We start from the raw sequence: 24,553 nt of genomic DNA on the forward strand, positions 1-24,553 counted from the left end.
ATCCATTCAAGACTGCAGCTCAGTTATAGCATTTTTTTTTATTTCATCCTGACTAGTTTTTACTTCTTTTATCTCCACAGAAAGGGATTCTAATGTATTTTTGACCCCAGCTAGTATTCTTATCGTGATTCTAAATTCTGGTTCAGACATCTTGCTTGTATATGTGTTGATTAAGTCCCTGGTTGTCATTTCTTCTTGCTCTTTCTTTTGGGGTGAATTCCTTCATTTTCTCATCTTGAAGGAAGAAAGGGAATTAAAAAGGTAAAAAAAAAATAAAATTAAAAATTAAAAACAACACACACACACAAATCAAATAAATGATGCTAGATCCTAGGTGTGTTTTGGTCTGGTTGTTGAAAGGAGCTTGATAGATTAGAGAAAAAAGGGGAAAAAAAAAAGGTTTGAGAATTTGAAAAAACGAATACAATGAAATAGAATAAAATGAAATGATGGAAGAAAATAGAATTTGAAAAATTTACAAAAAAGTAAAAAATACAGTAGAAAAACATTAAAGAAAAATATTTTTAATAAAAATTGAAAATAAAAATAATTTTTTTCTCTTTCTGTATTTAAGAAAAAGAAAAGAAATGAAAAAGAAAAAAATTAAAATTGAATAGATGGACCAGCGAACAGACTGAAATACGATTGAAATTACACCGTTTTTCTGTAGAGGTCAAACTGTGAAGCACTTTATAGTCCATAAACTAAGCAGGCAGAGAGACTTGTGGTGTTCCTGAAGAGGGAAGTTGGCCCAGTTGGGCAGAACTTAGTGTAATGGCTCCATTCTCCAGTAGTTGCTGCTGCTTAGCTTTCTGGGGTCGATTGTTGTGGCGCTTCTAAGTGTGTATGCGCATGCGTGGGAGCAGTGAAAATGGTGTCACCCAGCTACCAGTCTCTAGTTTGGGAACTCTGTTCTCCCCAGTCAGCAACTGCACACCCGTCCTTTGTCTCCAGCTTGCATCCATTCCCCGCTTTTACACTGTCTGTGACCAAGCTGTCAGGTTGCCAGGTGGTATCTCCCTCCTGAGTTTTATCTCAGATGCGACTGCTCACTCTGAGGGACTGTGGCTTTGACCCACTCAGACCCTCTGAGGGTCTCACCAAGCAATGGCTGGGTGCCGGCCATGTCCAGGAACATTCGTGGGACTGTGCTGCTGCCGATGCCCAGAGACTGTGGCTGGGTGCCAGCCTGCCCCAGAAAAATGTTGCACAATTGTGTAGCAGCAGTATTTCAGGGATTATGGAAAATCACAACATGCATCTGGCACCAGGCTTCACACTTAACAACCTTGTTCCAGCACCACCAAATGTGGTTGTTCTCTGGAGTCTGCTGGGACTGGGTGGCTGCACAGCCTTTAACAATCTCCTTCCTGCAGAGGAACCACCTCTCCCTGTGTGGCCGAGGCTCTCCAGACCTCACTCTGCTCCTGGGGATTTGCCCTTCCCACCAGAGCACTGCCAGGTACTGAGCTGCAGAGTTTCAGACTCTGTGCTCCCCGTGTTTATAGAGTCTTAATGGAATTTAAACCCTATCCTTTCTCCCTTTTTAGTTCAGTCCCTGCAGCTGTTTCCACTTTTCCATTTTCTCTCCACATGGATTTTTTTGGGGGGGGTGCTTTTCCCATACTCTCCCCCCATCCATCCTCTCTCCGCAAGCAAAAACAGCTCCTTGCCCTTGTGGCCTCTCTCTTCCAGTTCACCTCTTTGTGCTGCCATACCTGCTGAGTTGTGGTTCACGTTGTGCAGATTGTTGTGTTAATCCTCAGCTCAGTTTTCTAGGTGTGTAGGATGGTTTAGTGTTGATCTGGCTAGATTTCATGGACGTGAGATGCAAACAAAACTTCCATGCTCTTCTGCCATCTTGGCTCCTCCCCGCCAAAGCTTATATGATTATTAAGATGAAAAATAAATCACTCCTGATAACAAGCAAAATAGTATTTTCATTCTCACAAAAAGAGACCATTCTCATCCTATGGTGAGCACAGTGCTCACTTGGAGTAAACTAGTCACCCGCAGGAGGCTAATTACCTTTTCCAAAGAACTGGACTACCATGTAGTGTGTTCTCAAAGGTAATTTAGTAAATGATGCCCTGGTATCTTGAAAGAGTTAATATGCCACTCTTAGAGACTCCAGTGACTGGATTGTTTCTCACGATAGAGGGAGGAGTACATGCTTGTCAGGAAATCTGCTGTCTTAGATTTCCCTGTTGGAAGACTTAAGAGCTTCATTTTCGTTTGAAGCCTAGTGGCTTCTCTGAGAACTGATTGTATGCCATCTGACATCTCAGATTTGAAGAGTTATGATGAGAATTTCTCTTTAGGCATACAAACTCCAAAGTAGGACCTTGAGGTTCTGGTAGGGGTTGCTTTGGATAGCCTGAGTTAGGAGATCACTGCTTCTCAAGAAGCTATGTTTTTTTCCCTTTTAGTTTTAGAAGAACAATCCTTGCCCCTATTCTGCTGTAGTTGCGGACCATGAAGATATGCAGCAGAGTTTGGAAATCATAGTTGTAATCCTTGATCAGCTGTTAGCCTAACTGATCTCAGTCCAGTCACTTAGCAGCTGTGAACTTGTATTTCCTCATGGGTTACCTGAAGTTCTTTCCCAATGCTGACCACATCTAATAATGCTAAAGCTGTATGGTTGACCAGTGTGGGGAAGACAGTTTAAAAATACCTGTTAATCAGAGGCCTAGGCTGGTATTTGTCTAATCTTTCTTTTGAAGATAATTTTCTTTTATTTGGGAGGAGATGATCAGATTCTGAGTTAAGTTAGCATTGTGTTAAGGGGGTGAAAAGGTAAGCAGATAACATCAGTGTTCTGCTGAAGAGTTCCTGCCACCAACAACTTCCCTTGCCTCCTTGTAATAGGATGCAGGCAAGGGGTTGGGACTGCATTAGAATTATTTTACAGAGTAGGAAAGGAAGTTTGGAATATGCAGGAATTTAACTTTCCATTGAAAGCATGGCTTTGCAAAAAATCCTCATCCCTGTGCTACAGTCATTAGTGCCATGGGGTTTTTGTATTATCCAGTAAAGTATGTTTAGTCCATGAATTTAACTGAAAAGGAAATATTAGAAAGAAAATAGACAACCCAGACTTATTCTCCTGTAGGAAACACTCAGTAACTTTTGGTTGGATTGACTGGACTCAAGGTACTAGTTATTGTGTAAAGTTAGCAAGACAACTGGACAACTGCTTAGAAGCTAGTATGTGGCAGTGTCACCATATTTATTCAGTTGCCAAGGCAATGCCAGGTGTTTATGACCACATGAGAGAATGAAAAGAATTGGTAGTCTAGTGGCTGTTCAGGTGAGTGCATGGACATAGGCCAGGAAGTATCTCTGCTCATGCCTCTTTTTATGTATGGATGAAGGCAGATAGTTCAAGTCCAAGGGAAACTAGTGAAGCATGTGAAGTATTTTAGGAGCCTTCAGCTTTCCTCTCTCCGCTGACATTTTTAGAGTCGGGAGCTTCCCCTTCACATCCTTTCCCCATTCACAATAGAAAATTAGTTGGTACTATTTACACTTTGAAAAGATTTAAAGAAATATGCTAATTCATCCATTTTAAACCCTCTGATTTTAGTGTAGAAAGAATGTCTTTATCTTAATCAATTAACAATTAAGCATTAGGAGGCAGGTAAGAATGGTGTTGGAGATAGAATGATTTGCACAGGGGCATTCTTCAGTTTAAAGAAATGATACCACACCTGAAACTGGCCCCCCAGATAAAATCCACTTTAGTTATTTATGGATGCTCCAGAATTTGGAGAAAAAGGAGTAAAGAAAAATACTCTTCATGTGGAAGGTGGAGCATAGGTGGGTTTTATTATTCTTTAAATCATATATATATTCTTTTGTTCATTGGACATATTTCACAATAAGAGAAAAACAATAAAAGTATCAGTTGTAGTTTCCTCCCCTCCACAGTTCCTGTCTTCAAACATCAGCTTTTCTAGAGTAACCAAGATTTTACAGATTTCCTTAGAGATTGATCGCCTCAAAACTTCTGAGGACACAAGTGGCAACTTCTGTATTGTTGCCTTCTCCTAGGTGACACCCTGGGCTCCAAAGTCACTTGGGGCATTTCTGGCTTTAAAGTAGTCCTCTCCAGCCATTGCTCCCATACAAACCTCATCTCTTTCTTCCCTATGTTTTTTATTCCTCTGCTGTGAAATCCCCAGAGTCCATTTTTACTATGTAATATCCTGATTTGAAGCTTCCTTCTGCCTTCCCTATGGTAATCCTGTTGTTTCCTCTAGACAGGCAGTCCTCATCCTCCTGGCCCCAAATTTCTGCTGCTTCAGGGACATCTGGAACTGGGGTCAGGGCTTGGGAGAAGTAACAGCTGGACATGCTGCCCATGCATCTCTCAGGTAAATGGGGTGAGGGAGAGAGGGAAAATGGAGGCTTCACTGGGTATAATATAGGAAAGTCTGACCTGGAACATAGGGATAGGTTGAGACAACAAAATCTAAGTTTTGGGAGAATCACCCATGGGACTTTATCTCTTAACTTGTGTGTGTATTGATGATTAGTTCAACTATTTCCTGGCCTGAATGCATGGCACCTGACACTTGTTAGATGGTAAGAAATATTTGTTGAATAAATGATACTGAGGTGGTAATAAGGTAAAAATACAATATTTTACTTTAGGTATTGGAGAAGTGAAAGCGAAGTCAAGTAATTTGCAGTGTAAAAGTAAAAAAAAATTCTATTGATGTGAACTTCTTATCTGATCATCATGAACAACTAAGCAAATATATGTCACATCAAGTACTTCCAAATGATATTTGAGTTTTCTTTGGTAACAGTAGTAAATTCCATGAGATACTAGGTAGGTTGTATCAAGGTAGGAAGGAAAGTCACTGGTAATCTAATATTATTGCTGGTCAAATCATTCACACAACTTACAGACCTTGTGGTCATATAGCATCAGCTTAGACATCTTCAAGATATAGGAAACTCACCACCTGATAAGGAATCTCATTTCTTCGAATACATTCTTTTTTTTTTATTTTAAAGTTTATTTATTTATTTTGAGATAGAGTGCAAGTAGGGGGAGGGGCAGAGAGAGAAGGAGAGAGAGAATCCCAAGCAGGCTCCTCAGTGCAGAGCCCAGTGTGGGGCTTGAATCCATGAACTGTGAGATCATGCCTTGAGCTGAAACCAAGAGTCAGAAGCTTAACCAACTGAGCCACTCAGGCACCCCTTTTCTAATACATTCTTATATTACACTGAAGCCATCCCTCCTCTGTCTTAGCCTTGATGTCCTACAAAACAAGTCTACCTCCTTTATTATTACTTGACATATCTTCCCATGTATAAAGACAGCTTTCTTATTTTTCTTCCTTTCCTAAAATCTATGAAAAGATAAGAGGCTATGATCAGAGATGCTAGAGTTTCCCAAGTTATCAAAAAACATGTTTAATCATCTTTATTAAATAGAAGACAGATTTTAAGTTGCATGGGGTAGGGTGTCTTTATTTTTCCTAACCCACACAGATAAAACAGGTTTTTTTTTTTTTTTTAAATCAATATGTCTCAGTCTCTAGGGATGGGGTTTAAGAATCTCATTTTGAAGTTTGAGAATCACTGTTCCAGTCACTGAAGCTGTCCAGGTGAATTAAGTGTAATTGATGCTAACCTCAGGAATGGGTCTCACCTAGAAAGCAGTGTTGAACGTTTGTTTGTTTGTTTTACTTTTAGTTTAATTTAATTTTTTTCTTTTTAAAATTTTATTTAAATTCTAGTTAGTTAACATACAGTACAATATTGGTTTTAGGAGTAGAATTCAGTGATTCATCACTTGCATACAGCACCCAGTGCTTATCATAACAAGTGTCTTCCTTAGTACCTATCACCCAATTAGCCAATCCCCCACCCACCTCCCTCCATCAACCCTCAGTTTGTTGTCTGTCTTTAAGGGTAATGTTGAGCCTTTCTGACCTCTCAGCTAACAGCCTTGGAATGGCCTCAAGTCTTTTACTGACTAAATGTTAACATTGACACCTATTAGCTCTCATTTACGAACTTTCTTTCTCTCTTTCTCTTAGTCATAGATTTCTCAATTTTATTTATTTGTTTATTAATGTTTATTTCTTTTTGAAAGGGAGAGAGAGAGGGTGCATGAGCAAGTGGGGGAGGGGCAGAGAGAGAGGGAGACAGAGAATCCAGGTTCTGTGCTGAGAGCAGAGAACCCAAGGCAGGTCTCGAACCCATAAACCATGAGATCATGACATGGGCTGAAGTTGGATGCTTAACTGACTGAGCCACCCACTTATAATTCCTTCCTCCATCTGATTATTTTTCTTTGGTTTATGATACCTTCTAATCCTCATGCATGTGCCTATTTAATTTTTTGTGACCAAAAAAATAGATGATATTTTGTATTATTTCTCTGTGTATTTTCCATATTGGGGTATGTTTTCATATATGTAGTTTTAATGTCTATAGGATTATCTTAGAACCTTTTGTGATACTAGTGTTACCTGTTTGTTGTAAATACTATTAAATATAAATACATGTTTATTCATTCAAAATATATTTGAATCTGTTTCCATAACCCCATCACTCAGTTAAATACCAAGATTTGATGTATGAGTGTGTATATTTGTAGATGAGAGCAAGAGAGAGACATAGAGACACAGAGAATGAAACCTGTGTGAAAACACAAGAAAGTTACTTATAGCTACGTCCTGCAATATGGTAACCACTAGCCACATGTGCCTATTTAAGTTAAATAAAATTAAAAGTTCAGTTCCTCAGTCACAATAGCCACATTTTAAGTGCTCAAAACCCACATGTGATTAGTGGCTACTGTGTTGAGTGTCATTACAGAAAGTTTTATTAGACAGTGCTAACTTACAGCATTCTAGGCTAGGGTGGTAGAGAATCAGATTGCTCTGCTCCTTGCTGAATTCCATGGGACTTCTGTGCTACAGTACAGAGTGAATTGAACAATATAAGCTGACAGTGAGTACTCCCCAAAGGCCTTTGAAGAAGTGCATGTACGTAAGAACTTACCTAGCCATGGGATTTCAGTCTAGATTTCAAAGTAAACTTTTTAAAAATGAGGTTAAGGGGAACTGAGCAAGGTGATTTTAATTACCAAAGGTACAGAATGGGTGAGATGTATAGTTCAGGTCTACTATTTCTGTACTTGCTATATATCCCTAGTTGAATCCATATTTCAGTGATTTTCTCTGTCAATGGTAACCAAAGAATGCTTTTTATATAAGATTTTTAATTTGATCTGTATGTGCATTTGGGGCTGTTCCTTGACTATTTAGAGTGGGTATATGACAGCTGTGGTGAGTAAAAGAGAAGAGCATTGTGATTTGAGATAGATGCATGTCTGTGCACACACACACATACACACAGTTATGTCATAGCTGTTTCCGGAAAACAACTGTCTTACCACTTGGAGCTTGTCTGGTTCCTGATTTGAAATTAGCCATACTTTTTCCGCAGGGCATTCTCAGTTCCCAGCAGATCTCAAAAATGGTTATATATCAAAACCCTGTGGACCTGGTCAAATGTGCTGTTACATTAATTATAATGCAGATTGTGGTTGTGGATTCTGTATGCAGATATGCATAGAAAGCCTGCAGATGTGCACAAAGGAAAAGCTGTTGAAAAGGCTTGAATACATTGCACTGGTGCCAGGCATATTTATCACAGGCTAGTTACTGAGAATGCTGTTGGATTTATTTAATGACTTAGTGTCAAGTATATCATGAAAGAGATTCAGCTCAGCTAGTAGGGGAAAAATATGTGTGTATTTAGTTCCTCCTGCCACTTCACCTCATCCAAAGCCCCCAGACAGAGTGGGCTTATAAAATTTTTTGAAGTTTAAGATGGTGACTTAAATGTAATCATTGAGTGTTTCTTTGGGGACTTAAAATAATTCTAAAATTGAAACTTACTTAAAAATGATCACCTTGTATCTTTGTTGCCGGTAATATTGGAAAGTCACAAACTTCATCATAGATTTGGTTTGTAGGATTGATTATGAGAGGGTATTATTGTAGCCATTAATTTTTTTAATGATAAAAAATTGCAAACATATGCAAATATAGAAAAAATAGTACAATGAACTCATGTATAAAGCAGCCATATCTAATAATTTTTAAGATTTCTGTTTCATTTGCTTTATTCATTATTTTTTTCATCTTTTTTCTCTGAGTCTGTTAAAGTGAATCTCAGACATTGTACATATTTCTATATGTATCTTTAAAAATATGAATAAATATTCTATTCATACCCTCCAACAATTAATTTTTTTGGTATAATCTAATCCATAATCAAATTTCTTTGACTATTTCAAAATATCTTTTTAGAGTTACTTAGAATCTTGTTCAAAAAAGTTCTGCACATTAGATTTGTCTCTTTTGGCTTTTAAAGAACAATTCAGTAATATTTAGTGAACTTAAAAGAGTTGGTCATAGTCCAGTTTTTTTTTCATTATAGTCGGTTTTTTGTGGTGTGTTTTAAAATTTTTTTAACGTTTATTTATTTTTGAGAGAGAGGGGCAGAGCATGAGTAGGGGAGGGGCAGAGAGGTAGGTAGACATAGAATCTGAAGCAGGTTCTAGGCTCTGAGCTGTCAGCCCAGAACCTGACGCAGGGCTCAAACTCACAAACTGTGAGACCATGACCTAAGCCGAAGCTGGACACTTAGTCAACTGAGTGACCCAGGTGCTCCTGTTTTTTTTTTTTTTTTAATGTTTGTTTATTTTTGAGAGAGAGAGCATGAATGGGGGAGGGACAGAGAGGGGGACAGAGGATCTGAAGTGAGCTTTGCGCAGACAGCATGAGCCTCATGTGGGGCTCAAACTCACGAACTGTGAGATCGTGACCTGAGCTGAAGTTGGATGCTCAACTGATTGAGCCACCCAGGTGCCCCATCATAATCCAGTTGTATTTATTTATTTATTTGTTTATTATCATAATCCAATTCAAGCTTTTCAACACTCCCCCCAAATTTCTTCAAACACATTTACAGTCAATCCTTGCTTCTGCCTCCAGCCCCTAGAAACCACTGATCTGCTTTTTTGTATAAATTTTCCTTTTCTGAATATTTCATATCTTAAGTCTTAAAATCTGTAGTAGTGTCCTCCTCCCTTCTTTTCTCCCCCTGCCATTCACTTAACTGGTCTGTAGAAACCCCTGCATTCTAGATTTGTTTGCTTGCTTCTTTCTAGAGTCATGTTATTTGTTCCTTTACTCCTCTTATCCTTCCATATTTCTTGTAAATAGAATTTAGCTCCAGAGCAGCATTGTCCAGTAAAACTTGTGCAGTGATGGAAATGTGTATCTGCACTGTTGTTCTGTACCTGTGCTGTCTAATGGCTACATGTGGCTTTTGAGTACTTGTGACTGAGAAACTGAATTTTTAATTTTACTTTTTAAATTTGAATAGCTACATGTGGCTACTGGCTATCATATTAGTGCAATGTAGAGGCTTTTATTCAGATTTAGGTCCAACATTTTTGGGCATGAATATTTCATAGGTTGTGCTGTATGCTTCATATTTGATCATATCAGGAAGCACACAGTGTTTGCTTGTCTTCATTTCAGTGATGCAGTGATCAACCATGGGGTTCAAGTTGTTACAGCCCGATCTCCATTGTACAGTTTCCTATCACCACTTTAGCTAATGGTTTCATACATTTATGAATATTGTGTGAAGCATTTGCTTCACTAGGGCTTGCAAAATTATGATTTTCTCATTCTGTCATTCCTTCCATGTTTATTAGGTAGAATTCTTTAGTAAATAACTTTATTTCATCACCTAGAGCTATTTGATTATCCTAAAATATATTTTGTATGTGAAAGGCAGGAAAAATGTTTAATTTTTCCATTTTAACTGCACATCTTCAGAATAAGTAATGTGTGTCCTAGTTATTTCCAGTAGTGTTTAATGAAGAGCTTTTTAAAGAAGTTTATTTGTTTGAGAGTGAGAGAGTATGTACACGAGTGTGTGCACCAGCGAGAGCAGAGAAAGAGGGAGAGAGAATCCCAAGCAGGCTCCATGCTGTCAGCGCAGAGCCTGATGTGGGGTTTAGTCTCAGGAACCAAACCGCAATATCATGACCTGAGCCAAAATCAAGAGTCAGACGCTTAATTGGCTGAGCCACCTACGTGCCAGGAAGAGATTTTTTTTTTTAAGGTGTCATTTTACACTTGAGGTTTATATATTTGGTGTATTTTACTCAGTTGTATTTAGATATTTTTTGATGCTCTAAATATTCTATCTTTGGCCACTTGGAGCTCTTTGTGTTGGCTCATATGTTCTTTTATGTTTTAAATTTTTAAAAATGTTTTTATTTATTTTTGAGAGAGAGAGAGAGCGCAAGCGCACAAGCAGGGGAGGGGCAGAGAGAGAGGGAGACACAGAATCCAAAGTAGGCTCCAGGCTCTGAGCTGTCAGCCCAGAACCCAACACCGGGCTTGAACCTACAAACTGCAAGATCATGACGTGAGCCGAAGTTGGATGCTTAACTGACTAAGGCACCCAGGCATCCTGCTCATGTGTCTTTTGATTAAAACCATGAAGAATACTAATCATTAGGGAAATGCAAATCAAAATCACCTCAGACCCATCAGGATGGCTACGGTCAAAAACCAAAACAAAACAGAAAATAGCAAGTGTTGGCAAGGATGTGGAAAACTTGGAACCCTTGTGTGGTATTGGTGGGAAAGTAAATTGTTGCAATTGCTATGGAAGATGGAGAGTGTTTCCTCAAAAATTAAAAATGGTATTACCATATGACCCAGCAGTTCCTCTTCTGAATATATACCCAATGGAATTGAAAGCAGGGACTTGAAGAGGTATTTGTATACCTATGTTTATAGTAGCATTAATTGCAGTAGCCAAAAGATGGATGAATGAATAAACAAAATGCTATATATACATTCAACGAAATATTATTTGGCTTTAAAAAAGAAGGAAATTCTGATACATGCTACAACTTGGGAGAACATTGAGGACATCATGCTAAGTGAAATAAGCCAGTTGCACAAGGACAAATAATGATTTCACTCATATGAGATGCCTAAAGTAGTCAATTTCATAGAGACGGAAAGTAGGCGCATAGTTGCTAGGGCTTTGGGGAGAATGGGAGTTATTGTTTAATGGGTATTGAGTTTTAGTTTTACAAGATAAAAAGAGTTCTGTGTGTGGATGGTAGTGATGATTGTACAACAATGTGAATATATGTAATACCACTGATTTATACAGTTAAAAATGGTTAAGATGGTAAATTTGTTATGTACATTTTACCACAGTTTGCTTAAAAAGCAGTTTCTTGAAGTCTTCTACGGGCAAAAGCCTAATTGGGTGTGCATTTAAGTGAAAATGGAAGGAGTGGAATTGGAGAATCTAGATATAGGCATTTTTTTGAAAAGTTAAAATATATACAAAATCAGCAAAAAGTGTATTTACTTGTTTATTTTTTACACCCAGTGTGGGGCTTGAACTCATGACCCCAACAACAAGAGTTGCATACTTCACGACTGAGCCACCCAGGTGCCCTTTTTCTTTGTTTTTTGTTTTTTTTGTGTTTGTGTTTTTTTTTCTTTAGTAAGAACAAAAGTATTTAAAAACCCATTTATATGCTACTTAAAAACGAAGCATTGTTATTTTTGTGTTTTCCTCACATGTGTGTATATTATTATTTTTTAAATCAATGTTATGTTTTATTTATTTATTTTGAGAGAGCACAAGGGTGCATGTGTGTGAGTGGGGGAGGGGCAGAGAGCGAGGGAGTCACTGTGCTGTCACTGCAGAGCCCGACATGGGGCTTGATCTCAGGAATCAGGAGATCATGACCTGAGCCAAGATTAAGAGTTGGACACTTAACCTGCTGAATCAGCCAGGTGTTCTGTGTGTGTATTATTAAAGAAATTTATATACTTAAAAAAATCCACTGGGAAAATCTGTCCCCCCCCCCCCCCACCTCAGTGGTTTAAACACATTTAAACCAAACTTATCTTGGAATGTCAGATCTAGAAGAGTCATATAGAACATCTGGTTTAATCTCATTTTTAAGAAAAGGACATGGAGCCAGGAGGTTGTGTTTGTTCAGTGTTAAGTGGCTAAATGGTGATAGAGCTTGCAGACCACCTGTCCTATGTGAAGTCCTTATCACTGCACCATAGATGTTTCTAATATCCCTCTTGAAAACTGGTTCTACCTCTTGGTTTCCATATATTTGTCATTGTCATAGCCATTGCTACAGTTACCAGGGACTATATGGGGGTAATAATCATTAATTCCTATTATCCTCTTTTCTTCTGTTTCCTACCTAATAAATAAAGTCCTATGGAAATTTTCTTTGAAGCATTTATCACACTCCTGTTTTCTCATTTTTAGTGATGCTGGAATCAGTGGGTTGTCAAGTGGTGACAGCCTCACTTTCATTATTTAGTTCACTATTAACTTTTTATAAAACAGTTTCATCCATTGATAAATATTGCCCTACTCCTAATACAGAGCCTTATTTTTTCTTGCTTGCCTTTTTGTGCTTTTTTGTTTTCTCTCCATGTCTACTACTGCTTGGTTTTTCTTCTTATATAACTTTCTGATCCTCCTTCTGTCTTACTCAAAACCTTTTTTTTTTTAAGAAAAAACCTTTTATTTTTTTAATTTTATTTTTTATCTTTTAAAATTTACAACCAAATTAGCATATAGTGTAACAATGATTTCAGGAGTAGATTCCTTAGTGCCCCTTACCCATTTAGCCCATCCTCCCTCCCACAACCCCTCAGTAACCCTCAGTTTGTTCTCCGTATTTATGAGTCTCTTCTGTTTTGTCCCCACCCTGTTTTTATATTATTTTTGTGTCCCTTCCCTTATGTTCATCTGTTTTGTCTCTTAAAGTCCTCATATGAGTGAAGTCATATGATGTTTGTCTTTCTCTGACTAATTTCACTTAGCATAATACCCTCCAGTTCCATCCACGTAGTTGCAAATGGCAAGATTTCATTCTTTTTGATTGCCAAGTAATACTTCATTGTATATATATACCACATCTTCTTAAGCCATTCATCCATCGATGGACATTTGGGCTCTTTCCATACTTTGGCTATTGTTGATAGTGCTGTTATAATCATGGGGGTGCATGTGTCCCTTCAAAATAGCACACCTATATCCCGTGGATAAATGCCTAGTAGTACATTTGCTGGGTCGTAGGGGAGTTCTATTTTTAGTTTTTTTGAGGAACCTCCATACTGTTTTCCAGAGTGGCTGCACCAGCTTGCATTTCCATCAAAACCTTTTTCATAGCCCAGTAGAAGTCTGTGGCCTATGAACTTATTTTTTGCAACCAGAAAAGTATTTTTTCTTTAATTTGAATGGTTTTAGACATGACATAGTTTCACCTCATCCTGCATAACTTTCTATTGCTTTCTTTTTATAATTAAAAAAATTTTTTTTGGAGAGAGAGAGAGAATGAGAGAGCAAGAGAGCAGGGGAGGAATAGAGAGAGAGAGAGAGAGAGAGAGAGAGAGAGAGAGAGAGAGAGAGAGAGAATCTAAAGCAGGCTCCATGCCCAGCACAGGCCTGATGCGGGGCTCAATGTCGTGACCATGAGATCATGACCTGAGCCAAAATCAAGAGTCAGATGTCAATGGACTGAGTCACCCAGGTGCCCCTCTGTTGGTTTTATCTAGCTCACTTCTCAAGTACTACTCATTTGTACTTGCTACTTGTTCCTGTAGCCATTTTTAGTTTGCCAATCTTCCTGATATTTAGCATGGTCTTCAGCGCCCTGAATAATGGCTGCCCTCTGTATTTCCAACATTATTTCTTACTACTCCTCTACAGGAAACTTTAATCCATTTTCTTATCCTTTTGCTCCCTTTCTCCTCTCTTACCCTTATCCAAATGCTTTGAAAATGAACTCATCTCCCACTGTGACCAGTTTCTAGCCTTGTGTGTGGAATTAATGGATGAGTGAGTTTTTCTGGCACTAGTTGGGCTCTTGAAATCTTTGTCTTCAGGGAGCTCAGACTGTGGGAGACTGTGGGAGACCCTGGTATGTAACAAGCTAATTTTAATAGTAATTTTAAAAAGTCAGTTGTGAAGAGTGATGAATTTTGCTTAGGAGGGCAAGAGTGGTAAATTTCGCCTGGGAGAGCCACATTTAGCTTTCCCTGGCTTCTCCAAATCATTGACTTCTTTCTTTGTTCTCTGACCATACCATTCCTTAACACGTATTTTTTAGTTTTCTACATCTCTAAAACTAGATTATGATTCCTTGAGAAAAGTGATCATATTTGAATTTTTTACTTCTGTATCCTCCCCTGCCCATAATAGGTACTCAGATTTTTGTTCAGAGTATATCAGTGAAAGTTTTAATGACAAGAAACAGAGAACTATCTTGCTGTTTTAAGCAAAAAGGATGTATTGTGAAGATAATGGAGAATCACATGGGGCACCTCGGTGGCTCTGTCAGTTGAGCATCCGACTTGGGCTCAGGTCATGATCTCACGGTTCGTGGGTGTGAGCCCTGTGTCCGGCTCCGTGCTGGCAGCTCAGAGGCTCAAACCTGCTTTGGACTCTGTGTTTCCAGCTCTCTCTGCCCCTCCCCTGCTTTCTCTCTCTCTCTCTCTCTCTCTCTCTCTCTCTCTCTCTCTCTCTCAAAAATAAACAAACATAAAAAAAAAACTAAAAAAAAAAAAAAAAAAAAAGATAATGGAGAATCACAGAAATGACAGGAAGCCAGAGGAGCAGGCTTGGAAAGTGAGCAGGAACCAAAAGGGCCCCAGAGTGTAGGCAGCTATAAAAGTCTGGCCAGCTAGTTGCTTTCATCTCTGGATACTTCCATCTTTACTGCATTCCTCCCTAAATCAATCTTAATTCAAACTTTGACATTGGGTTATTCTTCTTCTAAACTTTAGCATTCTAAGCAGCTCTACCTTTCAGAGAGTAGAGAAAGGAAGGAATTGTCCCCTTTGGCCCCTCAGAACAAAGCGTGTCACAAGACTATACAAAATAGGTTCTCCCAAGTAGGAAAAGGATTTGATGCTGGAAAACTCCCACCCAACATGTTCCCAGTCCCAGAGAGGTGGTGAAAAGCCAACTGCAATTATCCATTACTAATAAATGAAGAATGCATGTAATCTTTGCCTTGGGAAATTTGGAAAGAGAGTATGGTAGAGAAGTGAGTTATGGTGAGGATTTTGGGGCATGTGGGGTAGGAAGAAAGATGAGTGGTGAGGACTTTGAGGATAGACAATGGTAAGAAACAGTTAAGAGTATGTGCTAACACAGGAGAAAGAGAAAGTTTGGTAGGATGAGGTTCCCAAGGATAGTCTCCATCATTTTACTTAGGGCTGGTTCTAGTCAGTAGCTATCTTTGGTGGGTCATCCAAGAAGTGAAAGTTAGCTCATCCAGTTGGTGAGGCTAGATTTGAAATGTTTTTCAACACATAATATATCCAAATGCTTAAAAATTAAAATCTAAGAGGATCTAGTAAAAAGCCTTCCTCCCACCCAACCCTGCCCCCATATATCAAAATTCTCCTTCTTAACAGGTGGTCATTAGTTTCCCATATATGCTAGAGATTTTTAAAGTGCATTATAAACAAATGTAGATTATATATTTTCCTCCCTTTTATAAACAAATGGTAACATTTTGTTACACTGTTCTATACATTTGTGGGTTTTTTGGTGTTAAATTGTGTAAATTCTTTATGTATTTTGGATGCTAACCCTTTATCTGATATGTCATTTGCAGATATCTTCTCCCATTCATTACGTTGTCTTCTGGTTTGGTTGATTTTTTTCCTTTGCTGTTTAGACACATTTTATTTTGATGTAATCTCAGTAGTTTATTTTTGCTTTTATTTCCATTGCTTCAGGAGATATATCCAGAAAAATGTTGCTATAACCTTATATTAGTGTTGTTGTTTTTTTTAAATTACCAAGTGCCAAAGTCCTTTTTTAATCTTTCACCTCTCCTCACATTATGGAACCCTGTGTTTTGGAAGATTTTCACTATCATATAGAATTTATTAAACAAATAATTTTCTCATTTGGAAAATCAGTCAAGGATATCTATCTATCTGTCTAGCTAGTGATGTATCTGACAGTATGAGAGCTTCTGATTAGCAAGAGATAACCACTGTTAACTGCATAGAGTAGACATAATTCCTACTAAGAGCCAATAAATTTATGTTTTAGTTAACCTCATTAAGGGAACAGCTTTTACTCTTTTTAGAAATAGTAGTAATAGCTTGAGGTTGCTCATTACTGCATTTACACATCCCTAAATGTCTAGAGACTCTAGGTTTGAAATTACTGTGCAGTTTCTTTTTCAGGAACACCTGATCTAAATATTAACCAAATGTTTTGAGAACCTGAACTTCTGGCTTGCTTAAAATCATAGTAATTCCAAAGCCTAAGGACAGGCTTTGGCATTTTGTTTCAGCCCTCATCAGCAGCTTTGGCATTGAACCATAATGGTCTGTACAAATCTAGTTGGACCTTTTGGAAAAGAAGAAAATTACATCAGACTGGACTCTTCCTATTGTTCATGCCAGGAAACTTAACCCAAACTTACTTAGGAAAAAGGGAATTTATTGACTAACATAATTCCAGAGACCAGTTTGGCTTTAGGCATTACTTGATGGGAGCTCAAGCATTGTTCACAAACCTAGTTCTTCTGTATCTCTCAGCTCTAACATTGCAATTTCAGGATGAACTCATTACATTCTCAGGCAGATTCTTCCCTGTGGTTCTCGGCTGGTTTAAAGAAACTCCTGTCTGCATCTTTCAAGGTTTAAGTCCAGTGGGAAAGAGAGAGGCTCTTCTTTCCAGGATACCTAGCAAGAATTTGAGTCTCATTGGCTTTGACAGAAATATATGGTCATCTCACACAAGTGACTGTGCTTGGGAAATGATGCACTGATTGTTTAGGCCGAGGCCCGTAATTCTAGGTGTGAAGCTCCTTCTAAATGTATGGACTGAGAACTGGGGCCAGGCATTTTGCAGAGGCAAGTTGGAATAAAGTTATCAGAGGAAGGATGTCTGGTAGTCTAATACCAAATAGCTACACACTAGCATTTATCCTGCATTTGTCATTTCCTGTTTGCTAGGCACTGTGGTAGATACTTCAACAAATGTGGTTTCATTTAATTTCATTCTTACAATGTCTCTGTGAGATAGTTATTTTTCTCTCTTCTTTATGGTTAAGAAGATTATCTCAGAGAGGTTAAGTCATTGCCCAGTTTTTTATCAGTGGTAATTTCTAGAACCAGGATTCTAGGCCAAGTCTTTCTGTATCAAATTGCAGTGCATTTCTCACCACTGTCTGTCTGGTATTCAAAAAATAACTGTGAGCAGTAGCTGCTGCATCACTGGAAAATGACAGTAATCTCTCTGATTATTTTGAAGATTGAAACACTCATTTGGATGTGTTTGTAAAATGATGAATTGTATTATTTTTAGTTTTTCCTTGTGTAGACCCATATGGGCTGCACTCACTCATCTAATAAATACTTGTTGAGTACCTGTTTTGAGTCAGATAGTGTTCTAGGAATTGAGGATAAAGTAGTGAACAAAACAAGTATCCTATCTCAAGGAGCTTACGTTCTGGTGTATACAACGAAATATATACTATGAGATGAGGTGATTTTGAGGCTTCCCTTTTAATTTAGATTACTGAAGGAGCTTCAATCCTCACACATTTTCTGGGTCAGGCAGATCCATGAAATTTCATTCATAGTTTGTATAGTATTGACTCATAAAACTGCTCATTGAGACCGAACTGATATGAGGGCCAGAAGCAAGATTGAAGAATGAAGTAACTACCTAAAATCAGTCAAGCTATAAAGAAAGCCAAATGACTTAAACATTCATTTATGTTCAAAATGTCTTTTCCTCATTTTTCTGGTTTATTTTTAGAAAGAGTTTGTTTCTCTTATTCCAACCACTGCCTTCCCTCCATACACGCAATGTTAGATTGTTTAGAGCAGTGATTCTCAAAAGGTAGCCTTCAGATATCTGGGGTCCCCTTTAAGAGCTTTAGGCGATTAAAACCATTTTCATTATAAGACTAAGATGTGATTAACCTTTTTCACTGTGTTGACATTTGGTGTGATGGTACAAAAACAATGATGGATAAAACTGCTCATGTTTAGAGTGAATCAATGCAATGACACCAAACTGTTCTAGTTGTCTGGGTATTCTTAAAGTAAAAAAAAAAAAAAAAAAGTTTCACTTAATAACATTTAAAAGTTTTTTTTTTTATATATAAATGTTTATTTACTTTTTAAGACAGAGCATGAGCAGGGGAGGGGCAGAGAGAGGGAGATACAGAACCCGAAGCAGGCTCCAGGCTCTGAGCTGTCAGCAAAGAGCCTGGGCTTGAACTCATGAATCATGAGATCATGACCTGTGCTGAAGTTGGATGCTTAACTGACTGAGCCATTCAGGCGCCCCTCACTTAACATTTTAGATGAACAGCTAAGAACATTTTGATCGGTAAAAAATCGATTTTATTAAATATTAGCTCTGGAAAAGTTTTTTTTTAGTATCTGGGTGAGGAAATAGGAACCATGCATAAAGCACTTTTGCCTGCATATCAAAGTATGGAGTGGTTCTTGAAAGAAAAGCACTTGGGTGATTGCATTGTGAGGTGACCTAGCTGCTTTTTTCATGAAATACTATTTTTACTTGAGAGAACAGATGACAAAGTAGCTATTCAGAGTTGAGTATGTGGCAGACATTTTCTCAAAAATGAACAGCGATCTTTCAAGAAAAACAAACTGATAGTGTTTATTGCCATTGATAAACATTCAGCCTCTCAAGTGAAAACTAGATAGTATTTGGAAAACTTCTATTAGCCACTGTGAACTTGATAGTGTCCCAATATTTAGAGACTTTTCTGATGAGATTTGTGGTTAATTGCTGAACGTGATTTTTAAATATTAGATAATGAATTGTGTCAGCATTGGAAAGATCTACATGATTCAGTAGAATAATATTTTTCAAATCACCAATGCATGATGGTACTAAATCGTACAAGTTAGATCTGAAGTGTAAGATTAACCAATATATTTTTAATATAGGAAAAGTATGAAAATTTCATTGATATGGTTTCAGATTCCATATTGCAACTAAATTACAATCGTTTGATACATTTTGGTTTTTTATCCAAGAAGAATATCCCCAATTATCCAAAACCTCTGTGAAAATAACCTCTTTTCCAATTACATACCTGTCTGGGGTTGGATTTTCTTTATATACTTTAGTCAAAATAATGTATCATGATAAATTGAAGGCAGGCTTATGTATGAGAATTCAGCTGTCTTCTGTTAAGACCATCTTCTCATTAATTTTTTTAGGGGGGAGAATACATTTATTTTTAATAAGCTATGTTATAGTAGCTGCTAATGGGTTTATTTTTATGTTAAAATAACTATTAATTTTTTTACTTTTAGTTTCTAATAATACAACTACTGAAATAATCTATTAAAAAAAACTCTTTGAGGTCCCCAGTAATTTTTATGGGACCAAGAAGATTTGAGAACTCAAATGTTGAGAACTGCTGCCTTAAAGGGCTGTTTTTTCCTTCTAAGGATCACAAGGTTGTATCTCAGTTCTCTGCTTTTTCTGCATAGTGAGCCTAACTGAAGAGTTCCCCACAGAAGTAAAATTTTATCAGAGAATCCAGTTAGGTGGTAGATTTTACAGATGTCTCTCTAATTACCAAAGTTTAATTTCTAATAATTGAATTATTAGAATACAAATTATTGGAGCTTTTTATTAAAATTAGGATTTCATTTCAGGATGAGGCTGAAGTCTGTCTGGATAGGGAGCAAAATGTAGGGCCACGAAATATCTCTGGTATGCACTCCAGCTGATGACCCTTGCCTCTAGAGCTCTTCATGTCTTTGCCATGTGGAGTTATCTTTTTATCTTGAGCCCAGTTAGGCCCTTTCCTCAAGTCACTGGTGCCAGAATCAGTACCTTAAAGTAGGAGACTCCTTCATATTCCCTGGCAGGTAGCAGAAGAGTGGGCAACCATAGCTGAAAGATACATGGTCTCGGTTTAAACTGTGAATGCTCTTTCCCATTGAAATACGATACCATTTGTGGCTAGCTTCTATGACAAAGGTACATGTGGATGGAATAGGTATCTGTGGGCTTGTCTGGAAGGCTTAGGTGCCCTGAGTTCCAAATCAGATGTTTAGGATTTAACTTTTTCATTGTTGGAACTGCTTATACTTTTTAAACTATTGTACATTTTAAATCAGGATAAATAATATATTCATATAAGGACAGGTAGAATTAAAGATGGTCTTACAGTACCATGTGAAATGGAGTAATTTTGCTCTTTATAAGGCTGAATGATGGAATTTGAGCCATATGCTATCAAATTAAGCCCACAGGCAATATGTAAAAACACAACAGGGTTATTGATCAAGAAACGCCTGAATCCCCAAATTTTATAAAATGGCATCATATTTCTCTGGGCTGCTGGCATTCAAAGAAAAAAAATAAACATTCCACAAAATTGTCTATTTTCTAGTTAAACTGATGTCCTATAACTGTATCTGAAAAGCTAAGTTGTAATTTTGAGGACACCATGGATGAAAGAGAAAAAAAATTACTACCACTAGTAACAGATGTGAAATTACATTAGATAAATATAATCATTAGTTTCAGTCTCACCCTGGTTAATTTGTTTGTGGAAATGTGCAACCCATTATTCATTAGATAATTTTTCACACATTGATTAGAAAGCCATGTCGAATTGTGACCCTGCACATTTGGGTTTACCTATCTTGCAATGAAGTATACCGCTTACAATAGTGGAAATGGGGGACAAAATGTTTATCTCAAGCTGATTTTGTGCCAATAAATAAAGTAAATCAATAGCCAGTGAAGTGTGAACAACATTTCTCTGCTGTATAATATGGTTTTGGGGGCAATTTGACATGCTACAAGGGGAAACAAGGGTCTTGAACAGAAAGGTAATAAAAGCAAATCATGCTGGTAACTGTTATTGAAGTCCTGTATTTTTCTATACTTGGGCAGCTTTAAGATGTGAAAAATAATGCACATAAAATTATAAAAATATTGAGGCAACTTTCCCCCATATTTATAAACATTCTTTCTTATAGCTGAACTTGATTTTATTGGTCATGCATTCTATACCTGTGACAAATCTTTTCTATTTTCTATTTGATCTTATTTAGTGCACAAATTCAGATAACTTTAATATATTTATAGCAAATAAAACACAAAGATCTTAAATTTCAAATAGACTTTATTAGCACTCAGTAAGACCTCATCTGAATTTTACTTTTCAGTATTCAGATAACTACTTACAGTAATCAAAACACTCTCAAATTAAAGAATATTTTCTTTGCCCTGCAAAAAGCTTCAAAGAGAATCCCCCATTTTATCATCTTATACCTTTCTTACCATTCCAAGCACTACAGAACCATAGGAAAATGACTCTCTTTTCCAATTCTCTGAGGAATAATGATATAAATGCATTTATAAAGTGTATCTTCTTGCCAGTTTGAACCTCCAATGTTGTCTTTTAAATTAAGATGAAAGTAACACATTTTTCCATATAATGCAGGCTGCATTCGAGTAATTAATGGTTAATTAAAATCAGTTTTTTTCCTCTGTGGGTCAGACAGTGAAAGGCTACACTATGTTACCATAGAAGGGAGTTGAATAGGCTGTTAGGCTTCTAGAAGAAGCATTTTTGGCCCTCTTGGTCTAAAACAAAATCTTAGCCAGGGAATTCTGCAGCTTCAAAGGAGACATGGTTACTTGTGTCACAGAAATTGTGTTTTGCTGCACAGGAATGTTACTTGCTTGGCAGATTGTGTGTACTGTTAGAATTTCAAAAAATCATTGGTATTTTAATAATGGGTGCTAACATGTAGTATATTTATTTATAGTCAGTGACTTGCTTCATGTGAAGAGTCCTTCAGTGACATATACATATGGCTTATTTTGAGATCAGCTACTCTCCACCTTTTTTATTTGAACAGGGCTTCAGTCTAGTATAGATTAATTTTAAAAATCTAGATTTAAGCATATTAATAATATATTAGTAATAGATGGATCTAGAGGGTATAATGCTAAGTGAAATAAGTCAGAGAAAAACAAATACCATATGATTTCACTCATATGTAGGATTTAGGAAACAAAACAAATAAAGAAAAAAAGAGAAAAACCAAAAATAGAGTCTTAAATACAGAGAACAAATTGGTGATTGACAGAGGAGATGTAGGTGGAGGGATGGGTGAAATAGGTGGAGGGGATTAAGCGTACGCTTATCATGATGAGCATGGAGTGTTATGTAGAATTGCTGAATCACTGTATTATACACCCGAAACTAATATAACACTATATATAAATTTCACTGGAATTAAAAAAATAATGTTTTAGTAATAAAAGATTCTGGGAAATAAAATTTCCCGTTTGAATGTGAAACTAGCAGAGAAGTGTAAGTACTTGTGAGAGCTGATAGAATAGACCATGGTTGAGATAGGATGAGCATTACATTGGGAATCAGATCTGTATTCTACTTATTGCTGTGTCAGTTAAGACCTGTAACTTTTCTGGTTTCGGTAGACTCGGTGAGCTCTAAGTCTTTTCTAGCTTTAATATTCATTGCATATAATACTTTTATAAAATAGCATCATACTATACAGTGATGAATAAACTTTGTGATTCTGATCGTAGTCTACATTTAGTGTAAACATTTTTCTATGTCATTACATATTTTTTACATCACTCATAGTGGACACATTTATAAGGGCTGTATCAAATCTATTATATAGGTTAGTCATTCACAGCTATCATCATATCTTTCTTATAATGCTGTCTTAGTTTATTATTTGGTTTCACTTTTTCTGCTCTTGCCCCTATATTGTCTATAATCTTCATGAGATAATTTATTTTCCTTTTAATGCCTATAAGATGCAACATTGTCCTGATCAAAACTCTTCAGCCAACCCGTCTTAGAATAAAATCCAAAATCATTACATAGCCTATAGGGCACTGTGTAATCTAACACCTGCCTGCCTCTAGGACCTTATTTCTATGGTCTACTTCATTTTCCACTGTTCTCTTAGCTGTTCTCCAATTCTCTAGGCATGTCCCAATCTCAGGGCCTTTGTTCTTGGTGTTTCCTCTACCTGGGACACTCTTGTTTCTGATACTTGCATAATTTGTTCTTTTATTCGTTCAGATTTCTGCTTAAAGGACACCTCCTCAGATAGTTCTTTGGGTATCTTATCTAAAATAACATCCCTCTACCATTAACTATTCTTTTGCTGTATTTTTTTCTCATAACCCTCATTACTACCTGACATTATGTTATATATATCTTTTGAAAAATGTTATGTCATCAATGCATAAACTCCCTGAGAGTAGGGCAAAAAAAAGGACTGCTTTTTTTTTTTTTTTAAATTGTTACATCCCTAGCACACACACAAAAAACTATGCTTACCTTATAGAAGGCACTTGAAAAATACTTGTTGAATGACTTGCGGCTTTGTTCACTGTCTTTCTGTTATAACTGTAGTTAGGATGAGGAAAGTTATTTTGTTGGTTATCTTTGTTGGTAAAAACAGATCTTGATTAGCATCTACACATGGAATGTGTGGCTGTGAGGAAATGGGTTGAAAGAAAAAGACAAAGACTTAGATAAAGTAACTTTAAAAAAGTGAATAGCAATTTATGGATAGAAGAGAGGAAAATGAAGAGGATAAGGGGATGAGTGTGGAGAGAGAGGATCAAACTATAAGGGAGAAGGCTAAAACATGAGTAGGCAAAAATGACAGAGATTTTCAATAGAACAAGGGTATTTCATATTGATATTTTAGTAATTTGGCAGTAAAAGCCTTCTTTCCCATTAACTCCTGCATCTCTGTAGCATAAAGCTACCTGATGTCATTGGCAGTTTCTAAAAAATTTTTTGTTAATGTTTATTTATTTTTGAGAGAGAGAGAGAGAGAGACAGAGGGCAAGTGGGGGAGGGGCAGAGAGAGAGGGAGACACAGAAACTGAAGCAGGCTCAGGGCTCTGAGCTGTCAGCACAGAGCCCAATGCAGGGCTCGAACCCACAAACTGTGAGATAATGATCTGAGCCAAAGTCTGGTGCTTAACCAACAGAACCACCCAGGCGCCCCGTGACAGTTTTTTATTGGGGTAAATCCAGAAAAGCCACATCTTATGTTTGAGTTAAAACCCAGGGGTGATAAAGGAACAGTTTGTACATGGAGAATGAGTATTGAACAGAAATCAAAATGAAGCCAGAAGTTACAGGGAGGTCACTGGTTTGCTTACTGGAAGAAGGAAGAGGAATTAAGTAGATCTCATCTAGCTCGGAAGCCTGAGTTATAGAAACAACACAGTGGTAAATATCTTTGTAGTTAATTTTTTTAATGTGTATTTATATTTGAGAGAGAGACAGACATACAGAGCATGAGTGGGAGATGGGCAGAAGGGCGGGGGGGAACACAGAATCTGAAGCAGGCTCCAGACTCTTAGCTGTCAGCATAGCTCC

The 24,553-nt window shown here is 37.3% G+C and overlaps 1 protein-coding gene across 3 annotated transcripts in view; it reads left to right on the plus strand.

Moving 5' to 3' along the window:
* WDR41 (WD repeat domain 41) overlaps positions 1-24,553 on the plus strand; it is a 190,987-nt gene that overhangs the window by 6,035 nt on the left and 160,399 nt on the right. For all 3 annotated transcript variants that reach the window (XR_005783104.1, XM_040450260.1, XM_040450263.1), the window contains exon 2: positions 4,270-4,379. Coding sequence is in view for 2 of the 3 variants with exons in the window: in XM_040450260.1 (XP_040306194.1) it covers positions 4,270-4,379 (110 nt within the window). In the remaining variant the exon portion in view is untranslated. The remainder of the gene's footprint in view (positions 1-4,269; positions 4,380-24,553) is intronic.

The sequence above is a fragment of the Herpailurus yagouaroundi genome, unplaced genomic scaffold, assembly GCF_014898765.1.
Source record: "Herpailurus yagouaroundi ecotype Mexico unplaced genomic scaffold, PumYag 29, whole genome shotgun sequence".
NCBI lineage: Eukaryota > Metazoa > Chordata > Mammalia > Carnivora > Felidae > Herpailurus > Herpailurus yagouaroundi.